Source organism: Emydura macquarii, unplaced genomic scaffold, assembly GCF_026122565.2.
Source record: "Emydura macquarii macquarii isolate MOO-44397 ecotype Brisbane River unplaced genomic scaffold, CSIRO-AGI_Emac_v2 contig_312, whole genome shotgun sequence".
Classification (NCBI taxonomy): domain Eukaryota; kingdom Metazoa; phylum Chordata; order Testudines; family Chelidae; genus Emydura; species Emydura macquarii.
This window is the reverse complement of record NW_027130449.1, coordinates 10,311,426-10,334,993: the sequence shown is the minus strand read 5'-3', so window position 1 is coordinate 10,334,993 and position 23,568 is coordinate 10,311,426. Positions and strand designations below refer to the sequence as shown.

Genomic DNA, 23,568 nt, shown 5'->3' with positions numbered 1-23,568 from the left:
TCAGCCCCGGGGTGGGCTGACATGGTGCCTGCTCGTCCCAGGACGACTCGTCTCCCGCTTCCCCAGCGCAGGGGCCTGGATGAAACAGTGAATGAAACCGACTGAGAGGCCGCCTCAGATTTCTGAAAAATTAGAGAGCCAAACATTACCATAAATGCTCAAAGTGTCTCCGCATGGCCTCATCCCATGGGGAGCCAGGCACCCAGAGCGGGCGTGAGCCTGGAGGAAGCGAGCCAGGCACGCCGGAGAGAGCTGAGGGGGAACGGGCCCGTGCGCAGGCGGGCATGTGCCTCCTTCCTAGAGCGCCACGCGCAGGAAGAGGGGGCGCACAGGAGGGGAAAGGGACATGGGGAGCGCCAGGGGAAAGCCTGAGCAGCTGCAGGAAACCCTGGGAGGCAGAGAGGGAGGAGGAGCGTGGAGGATCCGGCAGGATGGGGGAGGGAGAGGGTGGGTTTTGCTGCTCCAGTAATTAAGAAAATGATCCTGAACGTAGGTTACCTCTGTGCCGTTGGGGCTTGTTCAGGGCCCGGCAGGAGCCCTGGGGCAAGCGGCAGCACTGGCTAGTGATGTCCGTGAAGGCGCAAGAGAGGGGCGGAGCGCTAGGGCAGGACACTGCTCGCGCCGTCCAAAGCATTTCTAGATTGGACTCGGACCGTCGCTAGCGCCTTTCCCCTTTAGCCGTCAAAAGACCTCAACAGCACAGACACAGGTAGGCTCCCAAACCCCTTAGGCCTGTGTCACTATCCCCAGCTGGGTAAACAGAGGCACTGAAAGAGGTGGCACTGCAAGGAGGTCAGACAGCAGCAGAGTTGCAAACAGAACACCGGCGTCCTGACTTCCTGCCCCTTGCGGGAACCACTGGCACTTCCCCTCGGTGGGAGAAGCCAGGAGTCCCACTACTCGCCCCGGTGCTTGAGTAGACTATGCTCCCCCTCACTAGGAACAGCAGTGCCTCCTAAGGCCTGGTATGCTTTGGCCAGTCTAGGGAGAGGCAGTGCAGCCCAACACCTCAGGCGGAATAGCTGCGGCCCTCGGATTGCTCATACCCAGGAGTGCAGCCAGCTCCAGGGATAACTTTCCCATGGGTCATCCAGTTCACTGCGTTCCCCTTCCTTAAAAAGCCTTGGGCTCCAGTCTCACGCACAGAGCCTAACGGCTCCACAGCCTGGCGGGCCTGGAATGCGTCTCCCGGGGAGGCTCAGGATCCACTTGCAGTTTGCTTTACAACCCCTTAACCTGTGGCGGGGGGAGAGCGGAGTGTTGTGTTGAGAACCAGGGCTGGAATGAGAGCACAGTCCCTCGGGGGAGCCTCTGGCACAGACAGGGTGGCACGGGGCTTATTTTGGGTACTGGGGAATTAAAGGAACAATATTCTTCCCAGCAACCGATGCTCAGCCTCTGCTGCCAGACCCAGAGACCGTGAGTTCTTCTGACTGCCGGAGAAGTTGGAAGCTGGCCATAACTGTAGTGCTTGTGATGAGAAGCTGATAATGTCGGCTCCAGCCAGGCAATGTGCAAGCTGCCCTCCCCCCCCCGCTCTGCAAAGACACCTCAGCCCCAACCTGTTATTATTCCAGTCCTGGGTCCTCCACACAGCTCTGCCAATGCATCTCAGTCCTGTCCTTCACGATACATTGAAGCCAGTTCTCCTGAGGCACGTGACGGGTGAGTTAACACCCCTTGCACCACCCTGACCCTGCCACCCTCCCCCTGTCTCCTTCAACTGGCTGCACCCCACCATCTCACAGAGGAGACCCAGAGATTGTAACCCGCTGGTGGGATGACAAAACTGGTGCTGTGTGCTCAGATACCACGGTGATGGGCTCAGTGCGAGGACCTGAACAGAACAGAATGCCAGCTAGTGATCGAGGCCTGGAGCTTATCCCTGGTTCTGCCCTAATTCCTTAGGTTGGACTCACACACTGAGCTGATGCTGGAAACCCAGCTTTCCCACCAGTCATCTGGCAGGCCTCCGATAACTGTCCTGTTGGGTCCCCCATCAACACCACCAGCCTGACGTCCAGCAGATAATGCAGCCACCCGTGTTGCTCCATCTCAACCGACTGGCTGTACGGAGGAAGATCCAGAAGCTGCAGAACCCTTTCCCTCACCCAGCAGGTTCTCAGACACTAATCCAAGATGGGAGGTCTCAGCTGCAGCTCCCTGCCACCTCATCTGCTCTTCCTCCTTTATTTAATCGCTCTGCAAATCTGCCCCTGGAGCGGCCACTGAATACAAGGAAGCCTGCACGGAGATCACACATGGGACCCCCCTGTAGCAAAACACCTGGCTCGCTGGCTTCCCTTCATCCCCAGACACATCCCCTTGCACCGACTGACATTACGAAGGCTGAAAATATTCCCAAGCAGAGTGGGAACGGCAGCAGCTGCAGACCTGCCTGCGCGGCACGCAGGCCATCGAGGGACTGCAGACAGCAGAGCAGAGCGAGGGCCACTGCTCAGTGCTCCTAGAAGGAGGAACTTTACTTTACAAATGTGTGGCTGAGGTTCAGAACAGTTCATAGAACAGTTCCTGCTGCCAGCTGCCCTCCGATGGCAGTGGCCTCAGACCAGAGTGCGAGCCTCAAAGCTGACATACCTCTTTCTTTATGTGCACCAGCAAAACTCCCCTTTTCTTCCCCATCCAAAAGACAAATGCTTTCTAAACTAATGCCAGGGCCAGAGAGCTCCTGAACAGACCCTACAATAACAAACCATCAGGCCTCAGGAGCCCCCCTTTCAACAACAACGTACAGCAGGAGACAGGCCTAAACCATTATCCCAGATCCAAACGTCCCCCGATTTTGGAGAGTCGGGGATCACACAGATGGGAAAACTGACGCACGAAGAGAGGCTGTAGCTTGCCCTAAGATCAATCAGCAGGTCAGCTGCACAGCTGGGAACGGAAGCCAGGAGTCCTGACTCCCAGCCCAGTGATAACCACTTGACTAGACTGCTGCCTTTTAATTAGCTATGGTGCTTTGAAGCCCAGGGAGGCTTGGGTGAACCGGCAATGGGGTCAGACCCTGGGGCAGTTGTCCCTGCCACTGGGTCTAAGCTTTGCTCTCTGGCTGTTTCACAGCAGCATCTTGTGTACCCGCTAATCCTCAGATGAGGATGTAACAGCGGCAGGACTTGTCAGAGTTCGGGGCAAGGTGAGGAAACGCAGGACAACATGCTAGCAAGCAGCCCTGCCTCTGGGATCGGGACATCTGGTTTTAGCAGGCCTAATACATTCTGTTAAATCTATTAAAACCTCGCCTCTCTCAGAAAGCCAGAGCTGTACAGAAACGGCACCTGCATAAGCAGAATACAAACAGCTCCTCATCATGGAAAAACCCAACCCCAGCAGAGCAAGGGGACAGCGGAGACAACAGAGGGCTGAAAACGCATGGGTGAAAATCACAGGGTTGGCGGAGTGATAGGGGCAGCTGCTAGAGGTGGCATTTTGCACTGCAGGACAAAACTGAAGCCAAGAGATTCTTCTAGCACATAATAGCAGGTCGCTATTAACCCCTTAGTTTCCCCCTGCAACCCTCCTCCCCCCCGCTACATTTTGCACAGAGGAGGGGCAAGGAATTCAGGGGTGAGGTGAAGAATGTGGAGAGAGGATGCACAATGTTGCAACACAGGGATTTTCCTCCCCTCCCAGGCGGCCACATTTGTATTCAGGATTTGTTGCTGTTTTCCGCAAGCAAGATTTTGCAGGACAGGAGAGGTTGCCTGTGTATTCTGGGCTGGTTGGCGACCATCTGCGCCTGACCCCAGTCCCAGTCGTTCGAGGGGAACGTTGCCAGCGTCAATGCGTGTATATCAAAAAAGGCAATTTAACGTCCGCTTTGCTTTCTCTCCAGTTCATGCTCACTGCTCAGCCACCCCCTGACAAGAATTGCAGGACGGGGTGTTGATGGGCGCAGCGGGCTGAGAATTGGGTCCAGTGCAAAGCACCTCGTGACAGCCCATGAGGCCCGGAGCTAAAATGTCAAGTCCTACATCCCAGGGTGGGACGCTGCGCCTGAATCGCACCCGACGCCCAAATGCAAACCCGGCTGAGAGCAGCGAGCCAAGGGGCACATTAACGACCCCCCCGACAACCCGACGCCCGAGTGCAACCACGAAACAAAAGGACACGTTTTATTTCAGGGAGAACGGGTTCAAATGCAGCCCGGCACTCCTCACCCCCCCCCTTTAAATCCTCACCCCCCCCCACCCGAGCCAGTATCAGCCAATCCAAGGAGCCGCCGCACCCCTAGGCCACGCCCCTCCCGTCGGAACGTAAACAGCCCTCCCCACCCCCCCTCCGGCGGGAGTCCTTCAAACAGCCCAATCAGAGCGCGAGGAGGGGGGCGGGTCTTGCCGCCCATTGGCCTGCGCCAGGCCCCGCCCACTCAAGATGGCGGCGCCCAGCGGAGCCCAGGGAGCCCCGCTGGGACGTGGAGGAAACTGACTCCCCCGGCGGGGGGAGGCGGGGATCCCCGAGGAAGAGAGTGGGGTGAGGAGCTGCTCCCCCCTCCCCGCCGCGGAGGGATGGAATCGGCCAGCCGGGGCTCCCCCGCCCTCCCCGCAAGGGTAACCGGCCCGGGGGGGGGCTCTTAAAGGAGCCGCCGCTGCCAGGTAGCGGGGGGTGCAGGAGCCAGGGACCCCCGCCTCCCTACCCGGGCGATCTCCAGCTCAGAGTCAGATCCCCTCCCTCGGGGAAACTGAGACCCCTGCGACCCAGAGACCCCCCCGCCCTTATTTGGGAGCCAGTCCCCCTCCCCCGCCCCTAGCCAGGGGACCCCCAACCCCAAGGGATTCTACCCCCCACCCTTGCTGGGACCCCTGTCTGAGAGCCAGGCCCCCCACTCTGCTAGCAAGGGACCCCTCGCCTCGCCAGGCCCCCCGGCATATTTAGGCACCAAAGGGTTCTCTTCTCCCACAGCCAGGGCCCCCCCCCCATTCCCTGGGAACCGGCCCCAACCCGCCCCCTTTTCCCGTCAAAGCCTGACCCCTCTCTTCTCCTCCCATCCATCTGCTCTAGTTCATGCCAGCACCGCCCTAGTCCGGGCCCGAGCCATGGATCTGGTGTTCCTGGTCGTCAACGGTGTAGGGATGGCTCTGGATTTCCTGGGCTTCCTGCTGGATGTGAACTTCTTCCTGGTCTCCACCTTGGTCTCCGGGCTGGTCTGGCTCATCACGTTCATCTATAACCTGCCCAATGCACTGGTGGCCGGCGTGATCCACTGCTGGAATGGGGCCTCACTCTCTCTGGTGTACCTGGTTGAGGCGCTTTGCTGCCTGGTCCTGGGCTCCGTGCAGACGGTCACCGGCCTGTTCCGAGGCTTCTGCTCCAGCCTGGAGAGTCTGAAAGTGGTCGGGCATCTTTTCTCGCACATGGTCCTGAGAAGCAAGGAACTTGTGCACCGGGGGCTCTGGAACCTGGTTGGCTCTGGCCAGTCGCTCCTGAGACAGGTGTGCGAAGTGTTTACCATTGTCATGAGCCTCCTCGCCTACTTCGTTAACAGCATCATCAACATCTGCCTGATCGGCACCCAGAACCTGGTGCTGGCCCTGTGGGACTCCCTCATCAGCCCTTTCCTGAGAGTCACAGACCTCCTGGCTGCCTTCCTTGCTCATATGTCCAGCAGTGCCATTGCCATGTCCATTGTCCTCTGGTCGCCCTGCCAGCTGGCGTTCGAACTCCTAGAGTCCATGAGCAAGCTCCTGGTTAACATCTTCTTCCTGAATCTTTATGGCCTGGTGTTGCTGGTCCTGGTTGTCACAGTCTGCACCTTAGTCCTCAACCCTGAGCTGACAAGGACGCTGGCAAACCAGGTGTCCGCATATTTGAACACCTTGCCTTCCTACCACCGCCTGCGGAGGGATGTCTGGCGCCTCTATCAGGTTGTGCTCTTGACCCTGGGAATGGTTGTGAGCTCCCAGGCTTGGCGCAGGGTAGCAGGCTGGAGTCACCAAATGGCCAACTGGAACGGAGGAGGCAGAGCAACGAACCAGCAGGTTAATCAAGCGCCACATGGTGCGGAGGTCAACCAAGGCAGGCAAGGAGCAGCTGCAGCTGTTCATAGGCCAGTTGCTCCTGGAGGAGCTCATCAGGAAAGACAAGGGCTGCTTGCGCCCAATCAGCAGGGTGCGGGTGGTGCCCATCAGGTGGTGCAGCCGGCAGCCAGAGGACATGGGGACCAACATGACATGAACATTGAACAGGGATCACATGCGCAGCCAGCCTCTGGTCGAAACGCCACAGCAGGGCAGCGCCTCCAGCCTCCAGGCGAAGGACCGAGCACAGTGCGAGCCAAAGCTCTGAGGAAAGAGCAGCTGAATGCTTCGGAGGAGGACAGCAAGGATGTCGCTCCAGAGAACGACCTGTGGATACTCCTGAAAGAACAAGAAGAACGTAAAAAATGTGTCATTTGCCAGGACCAAACCAAGACAGTCTTGCTCCTGCCCTGCAGGCATCTGTGCCTCTGCCAAGAATGCACTGAAATCCTACTGCAGCAGTCCATATACCAGCGCAACTGCCCGCTCTGCCGGCAGATGATACTGCAGACTCTCAACGTGTACCTGTGAGCATGGGGTGTCACTTAATCTACATTCCACCGGGCTTTCCTGGTGTGCCAGCCAGCACAGAAGAATACTGGGACGCTGCCATCACGGTGGTGTTACTTTCTCTGCCGGGTACCCAGGAGCAGCTCAGCCCTTTCAACACCACCCGGAGTATTCCAAAGAGCCAACAATGGCATCAAAACATAGCGAACGTTAGAAGCCTCTGTTCACTAATGTTCTGGTTAACTCGCTTGTAGCTGCCGCTGGAAAGCGCAGTAGCTGATCTCAGTAACGGACTGAAAGGTTTTGGCAGTTGAAACTTGTGTGTTTCAAGGACTTTTGCCTTGAGTGTGGCATCTTCCTCTGTTGGGGTAGCATACAGAGTATCCAAAGCAGGGCTTGAAAAAGGCTCCACACACTTCCTAGCTAAAGGCTGCTATGAAAGATGGAGGCAAGGAAACTCAGCTGTTAGAAAAGGGCAAACTCTGGGATTCCAACCAGTACCACCTTCCTGGACCCTGCTATTAGGAGCAAGGGAGGGCTTTTGTAGTAGGCTTGGTTACTGACTGCCTGAAAACCTTGGCATTTCTCCTCTCAGCTGTTGAGAGCGAGCTCTTCTTCTGCCCCCTTACCCTCCTGCTTTCGTGGAGCAGGAAGGGAATTGAGTGGCTGAGAGCCTGCAGCGGCAGAGCAAAATTGACAGGTTCTTGGTCGGTTTCACAGCTGACTACAGAGTGCTGTCTTGTCAATTTCACTCTGGATCCCAGGCTCACAGGCCCAGATTCTCAAAGATATGTAGGCATCTAACTCCCATCAATTTCAATGGGAGTTGGGCACCTAAAAACCTTTGAGGATCTGGGTTGCAGTGGGCAAGTGCATCTTTCAAGCCTGGTCCAAAAGACTGGCTCGTGCTCTCCACAGCAAGAGGCCCATTTGACTTGTTGCAGGAGCACACCCTGTACAATCTAATCATTCCTTCGGATCCCGGATTCCTATTCTGGATCCCGGTGCCATCTGGGGTCTGATTTCCCCCCCCCCCTTTTTCCCCTTCAAAAGCTGGTAATGAGGGGGGAGAATTACTTGGTTGTGCAAATTTTCCCCACTTCTCTCAGGGCCGCACCTCCTTGAGAGAGACACAAGTTAGAAACCAAATGTTGCTACTGTGGAGAACACAAACTTCCCAGTTTAACTTACTGTAGAGTCAAGCCAGCACCTCATTGGCTGCACTGGCATGTAATTACCACAGACCACCTATGCAAGACAGCACATTCCAGACTCCTGGCACAGCTCTTTTGGGGGTTATTTTGAGTGGGGGAGAGGAAATCTGATTTTTTGTTTTTTCTTTTGAAGATTATTTCAGCTCATTATCATAACGCTGTCTTAAGAGCCCTGGAGACTGAAGGCCTCCATTTATCCACCAAACAGGTCCAGCTTGGGCAGCAGCAGTGCACTTCCACATCTCACTGTACCTCCCTCCACACCCAGAGGGTCCCTTGGGACTTGATTCTCCATGGCCTACTCAACCCTTGGCCTTCACCGAGACTGTGCTGGAGCCATCCCATTGTAACAGCTTTTACTGTTTCCCAGTCTGCAGTGAGAGATCTCTGGTGGGTGGAAGCTCCAAATGCCAATGCTGGACCTCTGAGATATGCAGGCTCCGGGGAGCAAGTGATTTTCCATGTGTGATGAAGCTGTGGTTGCACATAGAGGGGTTGTAATTTAGAATGGGATTCGATCAGTGTTCTGTGAAATGTATCATGATATCTCCTTTGCACCATCCCCCTGTGGTGAAACTCAGCCATAGTCTCTGGATTGGGAAGTCTGGAGGGACTGTCAACATTTGGCCAGTACGCGTAATTCTAAGAGATCAGTGAGCCGACAAATAGATATTTAAACTAAAACCTTCTCCTCTTCCCCGGTGCTTGAGATGGCTTATCAGAGTGCCAGAACCAATTTAATCTTCAGTGCTTAAATTGGAAAGAGCCCAGTGTACCACGGGACAAGAGGCCGAGGGATGTTTTTATTCTCTCTCAAGCTAATAGACAAATTATCAATTATTTAACCCCAAATGGAGCCTGGTACTGAGGCCAGAGAGCACCTGGGGAGGGATCGAATGAGTTTGTTTACACTGCAGAATTCTACTGTGTCATCACGAGTCTCGATCTGGTTGGTGTGAGTGTAACTGAATAGTTCTAACCACTTTGTGGGACGGCGTTACAGCCTCAGCGTGAAATGCTGGCTGTACTGATGGCACTGGGAAAACTCCCATTGAGATCTTTGGGTGCAGGATTTACCCCAGATCTCTGTAAGGTGTTAGAATAGGGGATGGCACCTGCATGCAAGCCAGAACCAAACAGGTCTACCATGCCCCACCCAGCACATTTCACAACAGCCTGTCGGAAGACCACCCTTATTTGTGTGCTGGACTCTCTGGGTGGCCGATCCACGCGGGCGTGGAAAGTTGCCATGCTTCAGGGCGGAGCTTCACCTGGCAGACAAACATGACTGGTGATCTGTGGAACCTGCAAGGTTAAGATTCAAACCTTGAAAGCTGTAAGGGAGCATCTCTGTTACTGGGCCATTAATACATAAAATGAAGCAGCTTTCGCTTGCTGACCAATAAAAAAAAGAATAATTTGACAAGCATTGGAAGGGCTGCTGTGTGATTCCACATGCAAGGGGATGAAAAATATCCTTTGCTCTTTCTGAACGGCTTACACTTAAAATCTAGGGTGGCGAAAGCAAGGTGTTACTGAATCAAGTTCTACCCTCACTTATAACCCACGCAGCCCAAGGTGCAATGTGGGCCATGCGTATTCCGACACAGACCGTCAGGCTTGAAATCCTTGTGTTTCAAATCCTTTACTTTGCTATTTTAAAAAAAAAAGTTTCCTTCTCCCCCTGCTGCAGGCTGTTTCAAATGTTGCTTCTCTCTCAGTCTGGCCAGTCCGTTTCATTTTCTGCCTTGCCTGCATTTGCAAATACTGCAAGGGGATGTTGGAAGCCAAACAGAAAATGGTTTATTTTCTTTGAATTCCCCTGGCAATGCTCTTATTGATTTTCGGTTTTTGTATAACCCCCCAACTCACCAGGAGAGCGCAGCAGAATGGTCGCTTGCTGCGGGCCTGGGCCGAAGCCCTCTCCCAGTGGTACATGTGCTGACTCAGCTGCCTGGGTTCTGTTGGTTTCAATCCCTTCAGGAAGTGCTCGAGTGCCTTCGTCATGGCTGTCCAGGGCGAAAGACCATACCAAATAATGAAGGGGGAGTAGCTGCACCGCAAAAAGCCCCTGTGGATTTTATTCATATCATGAATTGCACAGACACAGTCTAATACAATAGCGCGGGCCAGATCGTCAGCTGGTGTAAAGGCACAGAGCTACGAGCATTTCAGCCTGGTGAGGATCTGGCTGAGGAGATGTCTTAGGCTTGTGGCGGGGGGGGGGGGGGGACACTGATGCAGCGTCCATAAATGTACAGAAAACTTTCTACTTGCCTGCAACATAGACAAGGCTATTCCACTTCTTCCTAAGCGTCAGCCTTGGACTCTGGAGACAGCCCTGCCCCCTTTGGAAAGTAAGCCAGACACTCCCGATTTGTGCCTTCTTAAAAAACTGGCTCCCTCCCTGATGCTTTCTTGCTGCCCTGCTTCAGGGGTTTATTTTTGGGGATTGCTTTTCTAATGCAGTCCCCGGAGGGAGAGAGTTTTGCATCAGGCTTTTTGGAGGATTTCTCTTCCCAGAGCTCACTGCTGCCCCCCCCCCTCCTTCCCAATCTTTGTTCTGTTTCTGTTTTCAAAGTCAGTTTCTTGCCTTTTTAGGGGCTGTTTATTTGTTGTCCAGAAAAGCTGTGTGTTTGAAGGTTAACGCTTTGCACTACGAAATTGACTGCAAATTAAAAGTCTCCTTTGCAAAACCCAAACTGCCCGCGGCCCTGTTATTGGAGTGTGCTGACTGGCGGAGGGCCACATCCCCACAGGGATGCTGGTGTTGAGCTTCATTTCTGCTCGTCTCTGCCCCACTGAAAAAGGGGGAAAGCCCTGCAGCCAGAGATCCCAGGCTTTTAATCAGCAGGGAACCTGCAGCTTTAGCAGGAGAGTTCTGAGCAGAAACTATGAGGGTGAAGTAGGTGGTGGGGCGGGCAGAGAGGTGGCTCGTGGGAGCGTCCTCGGGCCCTGCGCAGAACTGGGGGGAGGGCATGGCGGGGGTGTGTGCGCTCAGGTCTGCACACTAGCAGAGAGGGTGAGCAGGAGGCAGCGCAGGTGTGTGCTCAGGACATAGGCAGAACTGGGGGCGGGTATCAAGGGCAGGACATGATTGAGAGAGGGCATGTGCTTGGGTCCTGTGCAGAAGCAAGGTGGGATCATGGGGTCAGGAAGGGGGTGCTCAGATACTGCACAGCTGGGCACGGCAAGGAGGGGTCAAGCCAGGGGTATGTTCAGGCCCCCTGCAGATCTGGGGAGAGCGTGTCGGGTGTGCTTGGGCGTAACACACAGTTAAACTTCCACCCGGGAAAAGGTTTGCCACTAGCATGCGCAAGTGCAGGCCCGGCTAGAGTTTATGTTAGTGCCCTTCTGTACAGCGAGGCCGGCAGCTGCAGCAGTGTAGCAAGGTGGAGAGGATGTGATTTTTCTCCTTCACTTGGGAGTTATAAACTCCACCTCCTTAACAGCCATCCCTAGCGATCAATTCACACCCTCCATCATCCGCTTGCTGACCTTTTGCTTTAGAACTGCGAGCCACCATGGCACCTGGAAGCATCATTGGTTATTACCCAGATTTAATCCCTTCTTCTGCGGTGCCACTCCCCCGATTTGGGGTAGGGCCCTGAACTAGATGGACCATTGATGTGATGCAAAACAGCAACTCCTTATAGGGAGGAAAATCCTGAGAACTGAGAAGTGATGAAACAGAGGTGAGATTTAGCAAGTGTCATGCCAAGGGGATGTGCTAGTAGCATGCAACTCGGCACTGCTCCTTCCTACATTTCAGCCTCTGGCAAGGCTGACTTTACAGGGCCCACAGGGCAGGATAGCGCTAAAGTGCATCTAATCCCACCCGCTAGCTTCACAGAAGCACTGCCCGTCTGTGACACTTGCTCTGTCTTGCAGGGAGACAGCAGGGAGGCCGCTGGTTTGGCAGGATGAACTCACCTGGCGCTTAGTGGGCATCGTGAGCTGGGGCACGGGGTGTGCTGAACCCAGCTACCTGGGGTTTACACCGAGGTGGCTGAATTCCTGGACTGGATTTATCGGTTCATCAAGGTAGGGGAGCAAACAGACACAGGCCTGGGTGACCTCGAAGGAGGTGCCAGGGCAGAGCAGGGCGTTGGCTCATCGACGACTAAGGGGAGAGATGGTAGAGGTCTATAACATCGTGACTGGTGTGGAGAAAGTAAATAAGTTTCCTGCTTCCTTTCAATTATGCTTTGAGGTCTACGAAACTGCAGTGGCTCTCCTTCCCTTCCTGCCCTGAGTTGTTGGAGGGATATACACTGTTAAGCACCCACTGCTTTTCAGCCCAGAGGTGGCTGCATTTCACTAGTGGGTGAACTATTCTTGCGTATAGTTTGGATCCAAGAAATGGGAAGGAGTTCTGCCTTGCAGTTCCCCGATCTAAACACTAGACAACCCCTGTCCCAGAATCAGGATCATAATCTAGGAATCCTAAAGCTCAGAATCCCCCACTCTAGCCAGTAGAAGTCACTCCCTTCCAAAGCCAGAACTAGACCCAAGGAGTCCGGGCTCCCAGTCCCCGCTGTAACCTCTACAAGTGCCACTGTGCTTTGGAAGATGGATGCCTCTAATGCAGCCTCATCCGCCCGCAGCACTTGTGTGGGAGAGCTCCCACCACCACCCCTCGGCACTTACGCTGCACTTCCTAGCGCTGAATCCCCCACCCTCTTCTACACTGGGGAAACCGAGGCACGGCGAGGCTAAGCCCCACATTTTCCAGGGTGCCCACTGTTAGTTCAACACACCTGCTTTGCGGAGATGCTCAGAGCCTGCGGCGCCTAATGAATGCAGGTGGAACTGCAAGGGGAGGAGGCTCCGCATCTCTGCAAATTAGGGCCCCCAAAATAGAGGCTCACCACAAGAGAGGTGGCTGTTCAAACCCCGAGCCTACAGGGCTTGCCCCAGGCTATCGGCCAATCCACAGCAGATCCGAGATTAGAGCCGCTTTGCTGAGGATCTGGTTATCTGCGCAGCTGAGCCAGCCCAACGGCTTGTGGGAAGGAAACAGCCCGTGCGCGGACTGGAACACGGCCGGGCGCTCGGCATCTGCCGGCCGTGCAGCTGCTGCTCCTGTTATCGCTTTGGCCTAGGAGAGGGGAGTTATTTTTTGGCTAATGTTCTGGTAGCCCATTAAGACGCGTTACTACACGCAGCAGAGAGCTGGGTTCAGAAGGCTGGCTCTTCCCCCAGGAGCCATCAGGCCTGTGGTTTTATTCATTCCCCGGCTGTTGCAGCAGGCAATTAACAGAAAAATGCAACTGTACATTTCCCGCCTCCCTGCTCCAGCGAGTCTGGGCAGATCACAGGGTTATTGATAGGTGCACTCAAGGTTTTTTCCCTTAATAATTCACCCATTCAGTGGCAGCTCCTGGACTTGCTGTTCAGGCTGCTGTTAAAAACGTACCTTCCAGCCAGCCTCGTGTTAGCACAGGGCCCGTGAAACGTTCCTGGGCCGAGAGCTGGAACGCAGACCAGCTGAGGTGTGGGAAAGTGACCCTGTGTCCCCTCAGTGCAAACAACTGTCGTGGTTTGAGCCAATCCCAGCCAGCTCGCTCGGGGGTCCCCGGGGAGCCCCAGGCTGGGGGGAACTTCCCCCGTTCTTTCCGGCCAGCGAGGCAGGAACAAGCCGGACCGAGAGAGAACGTGGGGTGGGAAATGGGAGAGGAGGCAGGCGCGGGATGGGGGCGGGAGAGCGCTTAGCAGCTCTCTCCGCTTTGTACCTGGTGTCCTCAGCCATCGCTGCTCAGAAGGCAGTGGGGGACACCCCGGGCTGCTTTTGATGGCGTGTGAAGTCTCCTGCCCCTGGTGGGTCCATAGACTCTTGGATCTCTGGTTAGAGACCTCCCCAGCTGGGGTGTGGCCCCCTCCCATGAGGGCACTCAGGCTGGGGTCCAGCCAGGATTTTCAAGCATGGTCCCTGATTTTGGGTGCCCAGTGAGAGGGCCTAGGGCGGCGGGGCTCCCTTCCATGTCAGCTGGAGCGGCCGGGGCTCAGCATTCCCTCAAGGTCAGGTTCGGGGCATTTCAGCCTGGGCTCCTAAACGGAGGCAGCTGGGACTACCTAGCCAGGGCAGCCTCTGGCGCTGCCCCGCACAGGGGACTCCAGGGATGCTCCAGGCTGGCGTGGGCTCACGCCCTAGCGGGACTGGTGCACTGAGGGGAATATTGGGCTAGAAATCCTTCAGCCATGTCCTGGGGCCCCTCTCCGGGCTGGGCCTGGGAGGCTGGCTGCAATCTCTAACTCCTGACCCCACAGCTTTCCAGCCCCCAGCACAGCCCTCGACTCGGAGCCCCACGGCTCATTCCCCAGGCAGTAGCCGACCCGTGCCGGCCTGGCCTCAGCCCAGAGCTGGAGGAGACGCCTCCGGGGAGAGAGGGGAGGGCCGGCTCCCTGGTCTGCTCAGCCCCTCTGCCAGCTCAGGTCCAGTTAGCGCCAGTGGTTCTGCGGCTGCGGGGAAGTGGACCGAGAGCTGCCCAACTCGTTCCATGGGGAGCCACGGAGGAGCCCGTGGAAGGGAATGGCTCCCATCCAGGTCTGGCCTCTGGCTCATTTCACGTCAGCAGCGAGACGGAGCGACTCCAGGCCCCTGTGTGCGACGCAGCCGCTGCTGAGGCCAGGTTGCTGATCTCGCTAATGCAGCGAGCCCGTGGTCCGACTCTCAGGGTCCCTGAGGCCTCCGAGGCCTCAGCCCGCGATCCTGTTCTAGGGGTCAGGGGCAGCCATGGGGTCCGTGCGGGACCCCCGAGACCTGCCTGGTAGCCCCCCCACAGGTGTCAGCTGCAGCAATTTCTATGTCTCAGGACAGACGTGAGCCAAAGGGGACCCTGGGTGATTCCCTTGTGTAAGAGCCCAAGCAGCCCTTGGCCTGGGATGGGTGCCCAGACCCGGAGGAGCTAAGGTGGCCAAGTGGGCCAGTTACCTGCCCAGGCTGCACCTAGAGAAGCCGGGGAGCAGCAGAGCCGGGATTAATTAGGGATAAGGCTCAGCTGGCCAGGAACAGGCGGGGCCTGTATAAAACCCAGGAGCTGAGCAGTGCCGCAGTCACTCTTAGGGGGAGGGAGATAGCAGTGTGGGTCAGGACTGTGCAGACCCTGCCTGCTTGGTGCAGGGTCGCTGGGCTGGAAGCCGGGTAGAGACTGGGGCAGGATTCCCCTGGCAGTGGCACTGTTAAGGGGCAGTGAAAGAGGAAAGTGCCTGGGATGGTGGGAGAATGTCTGGAAGGGGAAACTACAGTGACCTGGCTGGGGGCCCACGCCCCGAAGCTGAGTCCTGAGAGAGAGCGAGGAGCGGAGGTGTGCCCCCGACAGCTCCTCCCCAGAGGTGTCCAGAAGGAGGCGCTCCAGAGGTGAGTTCAGGGCCCCTACCAAGTCCTAGCACCGCCCCATCAGGTGCAGACTGCCCTGCCCCCTCTGGAGGTCCAAGCTAGGTCCAAAAGGACCCCGGTCACCCCAGCACCAGCCGAGCCTAGCCCTTCAATCAGGGCCCCACCACATGCATTATTGTTAAGCCCCTGGGGGAAGGGGCTGTCCCACCATTGCAGCTCCCACTAGGTGGCATCTGACAGGTCCCCAGAGAGTGCGTCCTCCGGGGGACAGTTCTGGGGGCTGCACCCACTGTCTGGCTCTCCTCTCTGCAAACAGCGGTGATCCACCAGCTGGCATGGGGAAGGGGGAGATGCTATTCCCTACAGCGCCTCCAGCTGGGGAGGGCTGTGGTGGCTGGGAGCTCCCCTGCAAGGCTGCCTCCAGCTCTTCGGGGCCGTGCGGGCTAATGCCCTGGCCTGCAGCCCCTGCCCCAGACAACAATCTGAGCTTCTCGCCGCACAGGCAGCAGCCCTGGCTCCTTGCCCCCACCCCTGTCTGCCCTGCTGCCTAGCTCCCAGCTGGGGCAGGTAACCAGAGCGGGGGGGGGAGGGGGGGCTTATTAACTGGGCCTAATGTTTCCTTGAGATGCTGTCTGCCTCTTGGCCTCCCAGAGTCCCAGGCTGTGATGCTCCAAGAGGAGAGGCCAGGGGGCATGCTGCAGGGCTGGCCCCATGGGAGACCCCAGCCCGGGAGTGGGGGCTGCAGACAGACCAGGCAGGGCACAGAAGATGGCTTTTTTTGGCTGAGGCGGGAAGAAAGGCAGGACTGGGGGTCTGGGAGGGAGCACCCAGAGGTCCTAGCTCCCAGTCACTGCTCTAAGCACAGTCCATGCTCCCTCCCGGACCCAGTGTACATGCCCGGCCTGCTTCCAGAGCCTGCAGCCCAGGGACAGAGCGGGGCATGGGGCATGGGTCTCTGCCGACAGCCTCAGGCCCTGCCCATCCCATGCTGAATGGTGTGTGGGCTGGCTGCCTTATCTCAGTCGGCCAGCACATGCCCTGCCTAGCTTCTACGCTCAGCAGGGCGGCTGTGAGGAACTGATCCGCTTTGGGGCTGCTCCCCGCCGCCTTCTCCTATTCTCTCCTCTGCCCCACTGCCTCCTTCCTCCTCCCACATCTCCTGCTATTTAACCCCTCCCCCCCTTGCAAACTGGGTCTTCAGGTGGGTGGGTTCCTCCTCTCACCCCTCCCCTCCTCTCCATGCTCCTAGTCCCCCGACCCCCTGGTGGCCAGCCTGCCGGGCCTGGGTGCGCTTATGAGAGCGGAGGGGGGCCCTCTCGTGGATCTCGGAGGCCATCGCCACCGCACCAGCTGATGTCCTTGGGGTGCCCTCAATTCACCCTTATTCCCTAACCCTGCCTCCAACGCTTCCCTCAACCAGCCCCAAAAGCCACCGGAAAAGGTGCCTGAAACGCCACCAGATGCACCATGGCGGCAGGAGCCGAGCTGGCAACTGAGTTCAGGTGTCTGATTTCTGGCTTTCCCGCTCCAGCCGCCTTCCAACTCCCAGGGTTGGGGCAGGAACCCAGGGGTCCTGTCTCCCCGTCTCACCCATTCTATCCACGGGACACACTCCCCTAGGTCTGCCCCATTTCCAGATGATGCTGTCAGCTTCCCACATCACCAATTCCTCTCCTGCCCCCCTGACACTGCTCCCTCCCTGTTGTGTGGGGCCGGCTCTCTCCTGAGCCGGATTGGTGTCTGGGGAGTGTAAATGACAGAAGCAGGCTCTGCATGCATGTGATGTCCCATGGGGCAGGGTGGCATGAGACATTCAGCCTGGCACCTGGGTGCTGCACGCAACTCCTGGGCAGTCTTTTAATAACCTTGGCGCACCCTAAATCTCCCATCCGGGCACTGCTTACTTGGCGCATCAGCCTAATGAGTCCGTCCCCGGAGCACGGCAGGCAGGGGAGAGGGGGATCAGATGGGTCGCCTCTTCCTACGCTCTGCCCCCTGCCTGGGCAGCGCCGATTCCCTGGTCTGGGAGAGGCAGGTGCTCAGGCTGGACGATAAAGCCGTCACCTTGGGGAGAGCTGTGATCCCAGCTGGTGCACCTGCTTCCCCCGGAGCGCTCTCAGCCCTGGCTATTTTGCAGTCCCCCTTCTGTGCTCTCACAGTGGGAAGCCCCCCCCCCGCTGGGTGTAATCCAGCAGCATTTGGAAAATGTGCGCAAGGGCTTTATTGGACAGGAAGTGCAGAGGGCTTTTCTTTCCCTTCCTAAAAATAGGGGCCTTTCCCTGAGCCGGGTCGCAGTGTTCACACTGGGAGAGAGGAAAGGGAAGTGAGAGAGTGCTATGTCAGCAGCTCCTGCCCCCAGTGAGGGGAGCCAGGGGTCCCTCCCCAGGGGAGCTCTGGAGTGCAGAGAACGTGGGCACAGTTCCAGCCTCTGGGTCTCAGCGCACCTCTCAACGCCGCTAATCCTCACAGCAGCCTTGATCCACCCCGGGCAGAAGGGCGACTGAGGCACAGAGAAGCAGCCGGGCATGGCCAAAGGGAGTCAGTGTCGGAGCTGGCGGTAGAACCCGGGAGTCCTGACTGCCACACCTGGCAGGCTGCTGCGAGAGGCTCACAAGGTGTTGGCTGACGTGCCCTGGTGCTCTCCCTGCGCTGACTGAGTGCGATGCAGAAGTCGGGGAGCACCGTGCCCTGCCTGGCGCGGCCCTGCCTGGACCTGAACTGAAGCAAGATCTAGTGGCGGGTTCATCTGCCTGGCTCTGCTGGATTGATGCTTTGCCCAAGAGCTCTCTCACGATGGGGGGCTGGTGCCCCCTAGGGGGGAGAGGGCTCCAGGCCTTTGCCCAAAGCTGCACAGCGTGGGATTGATTGGGGGGGGGAGGGGGAAGAGTCAGGACGTCTGGGTTCTGTGCCCAGCTCTGGCATAAGTCACTTCCCCTCCTTGTGCCTCAGTTTCCATCTGTTAAATGTCACTCAGTGAGGACTGGCCTCTGCTGGAGCCCAGGCTGCAGGAGAGGAGATCAGATGATGGGCACGTTCGCTCTCTCTCTCTCTCTCTCTCTCTCTCTCCCCCCCCCCCGCTAGCAGAAACATGTCTAGGGGAAGATACTTTTCCCCCCACTTCCCATCCTTGTGCTAGAGAGGCATACGGGTGCCCAAACGCTGCCTCCCAGAGATCTCCAAAGGCTGGTTTCTTTCCCCTTCCCATTGCAGAGGGGGTAGCTGGACCAGAGCATGCGCGCTCTCTCTGGCACTTCCTGGCTATTCATCTCCCTGGGGCTGCTTCCCAGTAGTGAGAGGATCCAGTCCGAGGTGGCCCTACAAGCAGTGGGGCCTGGGAACTGTTGCTGGTTAGAGATACCTGGGCTGCTTTGGCTGGATCAGTGTTTTTCTATACCCAAACCCCTTGGCCAAGGGGATACCATTGGCTGAGGTAGAGGCAGGGCCCCCACATGGGGGGGGAAGGGTACACTTTACGGGCGTCTGGGGGTCCTGGCCCAGGCTGCAACCCCCATAGGTACGTGTGTGGGAGGGGGCCGATGTTACAAGTTTGTACTGGGCCTGAAAAAATTACACTTGGGCCCGGGGTAGAGGGTGTGCTTGCTGTTTTGTCCCTGGATCCCAGACAGGACAAGGGCAGAGCCCTCAGCCCTCCCCTTAGTGTAGTCAAACTACAAGCCATGGGAACCTTGCCCCTTCGCCGTGACTCCTTGGGTGCCTGGGCGGGCAAAGGGATGGATGCTAGCACTGTTTGCCCACAGCTGACCATCGGGCAGCAGCGACTGCCTGGGAACTCAGCCTCCCTCTAGCCAAGCATGCTGGGTCTCGGTGGGGACTGGGATCCAGGTGTGCGTAGCAGCGCCATAAATACACCCTGTGGGTGAATAAAGAGCAGCAGAGCTGAGTGTAACTGACGGACGGTAGTGTTCAGTTTCCAAGCCAAGGGACCCTGACGCTGCCCCCCCAGGGGCTAGTTCCAGCTGTCTGCTCGGGGGGGGAGGAGAGTGTGAGTGTGAGAGTGTGTGTGTGTGTGTGTGTGTTTAAGCTAGTATGAACAGCAGCCCCATGGGAAGGCAGGGACCTGGTGCTGGTCCCGTGACTACACAGTCAGTCTGTTCTGAGGTGTAAAAAAGATGTCTCCTTCCACCCTTTGGTAGTATCTGACCCACACACGCCCTGCAGGGTAGGTGCACGCTGATGTGCATACAGGGGATGACACACTCCAACATGCCCTAACCCCCCCACAAGAGAATACACGTGCCGACGTGTCATGACGTGCAGAGAAGAGCGGACCTGCTAATACCCACCCAGAGCTAGACGAGAAGACCCACGACTAGGCCCTGACACATGTACAAGGAGAGAGACACTTCCTGACACGTGTAAAAGCTAACATGCTGCTGTGCGTGCAGGAGCCACCACAGGCTAACATGCACTGACATATACACAGGACGATCCTTACATACCCCATCACACACACACGAGAAAACACGTGACACTGAGAGGCATTCACGCGCGGCTGGTACAGACAGGCCCTGACATGCACACAACATGTTAACAGGCTCTGGACATACAAGACCCCAAACACCCGATCATGCCCCTGACGTGTTCCAAATCAGACACGCTGGTAGGCTGATAAACGGTGACGAAGCCGTTTATTGAGGGCTAACAGGGAGGTCGTACACACGGTGAGAGTGAGGGCTGGAGGGCATGAAAGCAGGGCGGTCCCTGGACCCAGCACAGTGCAGCCGCTGCCAGCTCAGCTGAGGTGGGGTGGTTCAGCTGGCAAACCTACCCCCTGTCAACCACGTGGCTCCTGCTCCATGTCCCAGCCAGGGTCCACAGGGCCAGCCAGTGCCTGGGGGATTCAGGCCATCGGCCGCGTCTGCTTGTCAAAGGGCAGCCCTCCGTGGGAGCAGGGTCCGGTCCGTTGTAACCGGGTCCACTTGGCACCTCCGTGCTGGCGTCAGTGGACGTTCTCTGTATCTCCACGGGCACGAGGGGGAACAAGCTGCGGCCAGATCCTCAGCCAGTGTACAGCCCCCCAGCTCCCTAAAGGAGCCGAGCTGATTTACAGCCGCTGAGGATCAGATCCTGGATGTCGGGGGCCCTTGAAGAACCCTCTTTATGCTCCCAGCAGGAAGGGCCCCACGGCAGGCTTCCCCCCACGTGCCTGGAGTCCAGTCCCCACGGCCCACCCAGCCCTTGGCTTTTCTGCTGAGATGGGGGGGGGAGGAGTGGGTCAGCCAGCCCCAAAGATGCCGGTGGTGTCACGCCATGAACACTGCCCGCTCCCCCTGGGATGCAGGGCTTGTGCCTCCAGGAATACGCTTCAACACGCCAGCAAGTAACATACAATAACCCTGCCATTGCGTCACCTTCGCACGCACAGCGAGCGCCTCGGGGAGCCAGGAGACTGGCTTGGTGGAGACCTCCCAGACGTCATGCACTAGTGATAATAAGAATACTTAGCCCTTATGCAGCACTAACTAATGAATCCTCACAGCGTCCCCCTCCAGGGTAGGGAAGCGTCATTATCCCCCCTGTATGCAGAAGTGGGACGCGTCAATGGCGGAGAGCCCAGGAGTCCTGGCTCCCAGGAGCGGGCTTAGGCCGCTGGACCCCGGTGCCTCCTGGGGTTCCCTCCCCAGGGGACGTGCCAGGGTTCGGGCTGTGTGCTGGATGCACGTAGGGGACAGCGCACCTCGATCGCCCCCTCCCCGGGCAGCCAGGGTCTCAGGCGAAGACGGCAGAGTTTTGCCAGTAGGAGTACACCAGGAAGCCGGTGAAGGTGCTGTCCGTCTTGATGCTGGAGTAGAAGCCGAAGTAGTCCCCCACCCCGACCTGCACCCACACCTCGTCCTCCGGCTCCAGGCGCACCAGGGCGCCGCCCGACAGCGAGGTGGGCTTGGGCCAGTTGCCGTAGAACTGGAAGAAGGAGGCCACCGAGTGGCCGTTCTTCAGGATGTCGAACTGCAGGCTGGTGCGGTAGACGGTGGCGTGGACGGCGAAGTAGTAGACGCCAGGGATCTCGCAGGTGAACTTGCCTGTCTCCGCGTCGTAGTGCCCCTGCTCGTTGATCAGCACCACGTCGAAGCGGATGGGCTGGTCTGCCAGGGGCGGGCTGCGCGACTCCGAGCGCTTGGCAGTGAAGGCTGAGCGGGGCGCCACCGCGCATTCTCCCTGGGCCCCCTTCTCCCCGTTCAGACCATTCATGCCGGGGCTGCCGCTGTCCCCTCGGGGACCTGGGACTCCTGTGGGAGAGGAGAGATGCCCAGTGCGCTGAACCCACGAATAACCGGCCAGCCGGCCTGTCCGTCTCTGGGTCTAATTCCTAATACACCCAGCACCGTGCGATCTGTGCACCTAGCTGCATGGAATGGCTGCCCAACCGCGCAGGCAGGATCTAGTGCCTCCCTCCCTCGCGATCAACTACACGGCACCTACTTTGTTCCCCGGTGAAGGAAGAAGCACTGAGACCCAGGTGCTTTGTACCTGGTGCTCAGCCCTGGTGGGTCTATCCGGCTGGCTGGGTCACCCACCCGGCACAGCTATGTTAAGGGCTCAAGAGAATCAGCTGGCCCAGTGCAACAGGCATGGGTCCGCCACCAGGGCCTCCTTCGTGGGGAGCCGGGCTCCGGTTCCCAGTGCGTTCCCCAGCCCAGCTGTCTCCTTACCAGGCGGCCCGATCTCTCCCTTCTCTCCCTGCGTCCCGGCTGCTCCGTCACGGCCATCACGTCCGTCTCTGCCTGGGAGACCCTGGCTACCGTGGAGGCCGGGGGTCCCTGGGATTCCGGGTTGCCCAGAGCACAGGCTCGGGATCTTGTTGTCCTCAATCTGGACGGAGCTGGCGATCAGGCCGAGGAGGAAGACGAAGAGGAGTTGCTTCATCTCCGCTGCAGTGGAGGGGCTGGGGACAGAGTGAGCCGTCGTATCTTAGAAGCCTCTAGCAGGGGTTGCCATCTCTCTCCTCGCTCCATAGCAACAATCCTGCTGAGGTGGGGTACCAGGCCGGGATGGGCTGGCAATTTGGAGGTGTGGGATGCTGGACTGGGTAGGCCCCGAGCCCGTTCAGTCTGGTATAGTCTGCCCCATCACCATAGTATCTGGCAACCACGGGGAGCGAGGGGCTGGCAGGGTGTGTACGGTGCAGTATGGCTGTGTGCTGGTGTGGGGACTGTGAGGTGTGTGTAGTGTGCGGTGAGCTATGTGGTGGGTGTGTGGTTGGGTTGTGTGTCATGGGCTGTGAGCTACGTGTGGAGGGTGTGTGGGTGATTGTGAGCTGTGTGCGGAGGGCGTGTCACAGATTGTGAGCTGTGGAGGGTTGTGTGCTGTGTGTGGGTGATTGTGAGCTGTGTGTGGAGGGCCTGTCACGGGGTGTGAGCTGTGGATGGTTGTCAGCTGTGTGTGGAGGGCCTGTCACAGGTTGTGAACTATGGGGCGGTTGTGAGCTGTGTGTGGCGGGCCTGTCACGGGGTGTGAGCTGTGTGTGGCGGGCCTGTCACGGGGTGTGAGCTGTGGGGGAGTTGTGGGGTGATGGCTGAGGATCTTGTCTCCATTTCCTGCCTTCTAGGGGTCCCTTTTTCCCGTTGCTCCCTCCCACCACCCCCGCCTCATTCCCCGAGGATCTCCCATGCTCCTGACTCTCCCTTCACACAGGGTATGAGGCCAGGACCGTTCCCGGCTCCATGGCGTTACCCAGGGGCTGCAGCAGTTCACCCCATAGCCAGGTTAGCACCGCCCCCCGCCCCACTGCGGTGTGTGGGGACACCCTCCCAGCAGGCTGGCATCCATCCCTCCCAGCCTCTGATGGGAGCACAGTGCCCGCCTTCCCATTGGGGGCTGAACCCAGCCCATGGGGCTGCCCCCTGTTTGCCAGGGTAGTATTGCCCCCCCCTTCCGCCCCCCGGAGCATGGCTGCTATCCAGCTCATTTCAGCATTGGCTTCCCCTGCATTGCCCCACGCAGGCCTCTCCCCGGCCTGGCTCGGAGCACCCAGATGAGCGGGACTCCCTTGGGGAGAGGAGGGGGGGGGGGTCTAGTCTCCGCTTTCCGGACTCCTGCAGGCCACTTTCTCCAAAGAAAAGGGAAAGAAGGAAAACAAGCCCTGCGGCTGGAACGTGTCACACCGGGGGGCTGGGACCCAGCTCCTGGTCCCGGCCGAGTCGCTAAGGGAAATGCCGTGGCCTGTCTGCTGCCCCGTAGCCACGCCGCCGGCCCTGCTAGGAGCAGATGGAGCTGGTTAGCGTTACTTACTGTGTCTCCCGGCTCTCTGGCTGCGCCTGCTTTGCGTGAAGGGCCCGTCAGCTCTTCCTGCCCCGCTTCAGCTCTGACGAAGGCCCTAGGAAAGGCTGTCTTCCCCCTCCGCCCTTCCCTCCTTGCGTCTCTCCTCCCAAACGCCAAAGGAAATCAGTGACTTTCAGAGCCAAGAGCTACAGGACACGGGGAAAATATCCCATCGTGTTGGAAATGCTGT

General features: G+C 58.1%; 2 protein-coding genes and 1 long non-coding RNA gene across 3 annotated transcripts; 2 read left to right on the top strand and 1 right to left on the bottom strand.

Moving 5' to 3' along the window:
• Positions 1-4,313: 4,313 nt before the first annotated feature.
• Positions 4,314-10,654, top strand: RNF26 (ring finger protein 26). Its single transcript, XM_067565084.1, has 2 exons — positions 4,314-4,491; positions 5,020-10,654. The coding sequence occupies exon 2, from the start codon at positions 5,055-5,057 to the stop codon at positions 6,564-6,566; it is 1,512 nt and encodes a 503-aa protein (XP_067421185.1). The 5' UTR covers positions 4,314-4,491; positions 5,020-5,054; the 3' UTR covers positions 6,567-10,654.
• Positions 10,655-14,830: 4,176 nt separating this feature from the next.
• LOC137162841 (uncharacterized) lies at positions 14,831-17,943 on the top strand. The gene is made up of 2 exons (XR_010922522.1): positions 14,831-15,119; positions 17,568-17,943. It is a non-coding gene; the product is annotated as an uncharacterized lncRNA (long non-coding RNA).
• A 1,801-nt stretch (positions 17,944-19,744) lies between these two features.
• On the bottom strand, positions 19,745-23,485 carry C1QTNF5 (C1q and TNF related 5). Its single transcript, XM_067562749.1, has 3 exons — positions 23,349-23,485; positions 21,770-22,002; positions 19,745-21,346 (listed from the first exon to the last, which is right to left on the bottom strand). The coding sequence occupies exons 2-3, from the start codon at positions 21,981-21,983 to the stop codon at positions 20,829-20,831; spliced, it is 732 nt and encodes a 243-aa protein (XP_067418850.1). The 5' UTR covers positions 21,984-22,002; positions 23,349-23,485; the 3' UTR covers positions 19,745-20,828.
• Between the last annotated feature and the right edge of the window lie 83 nt (positions 23,486-23,568).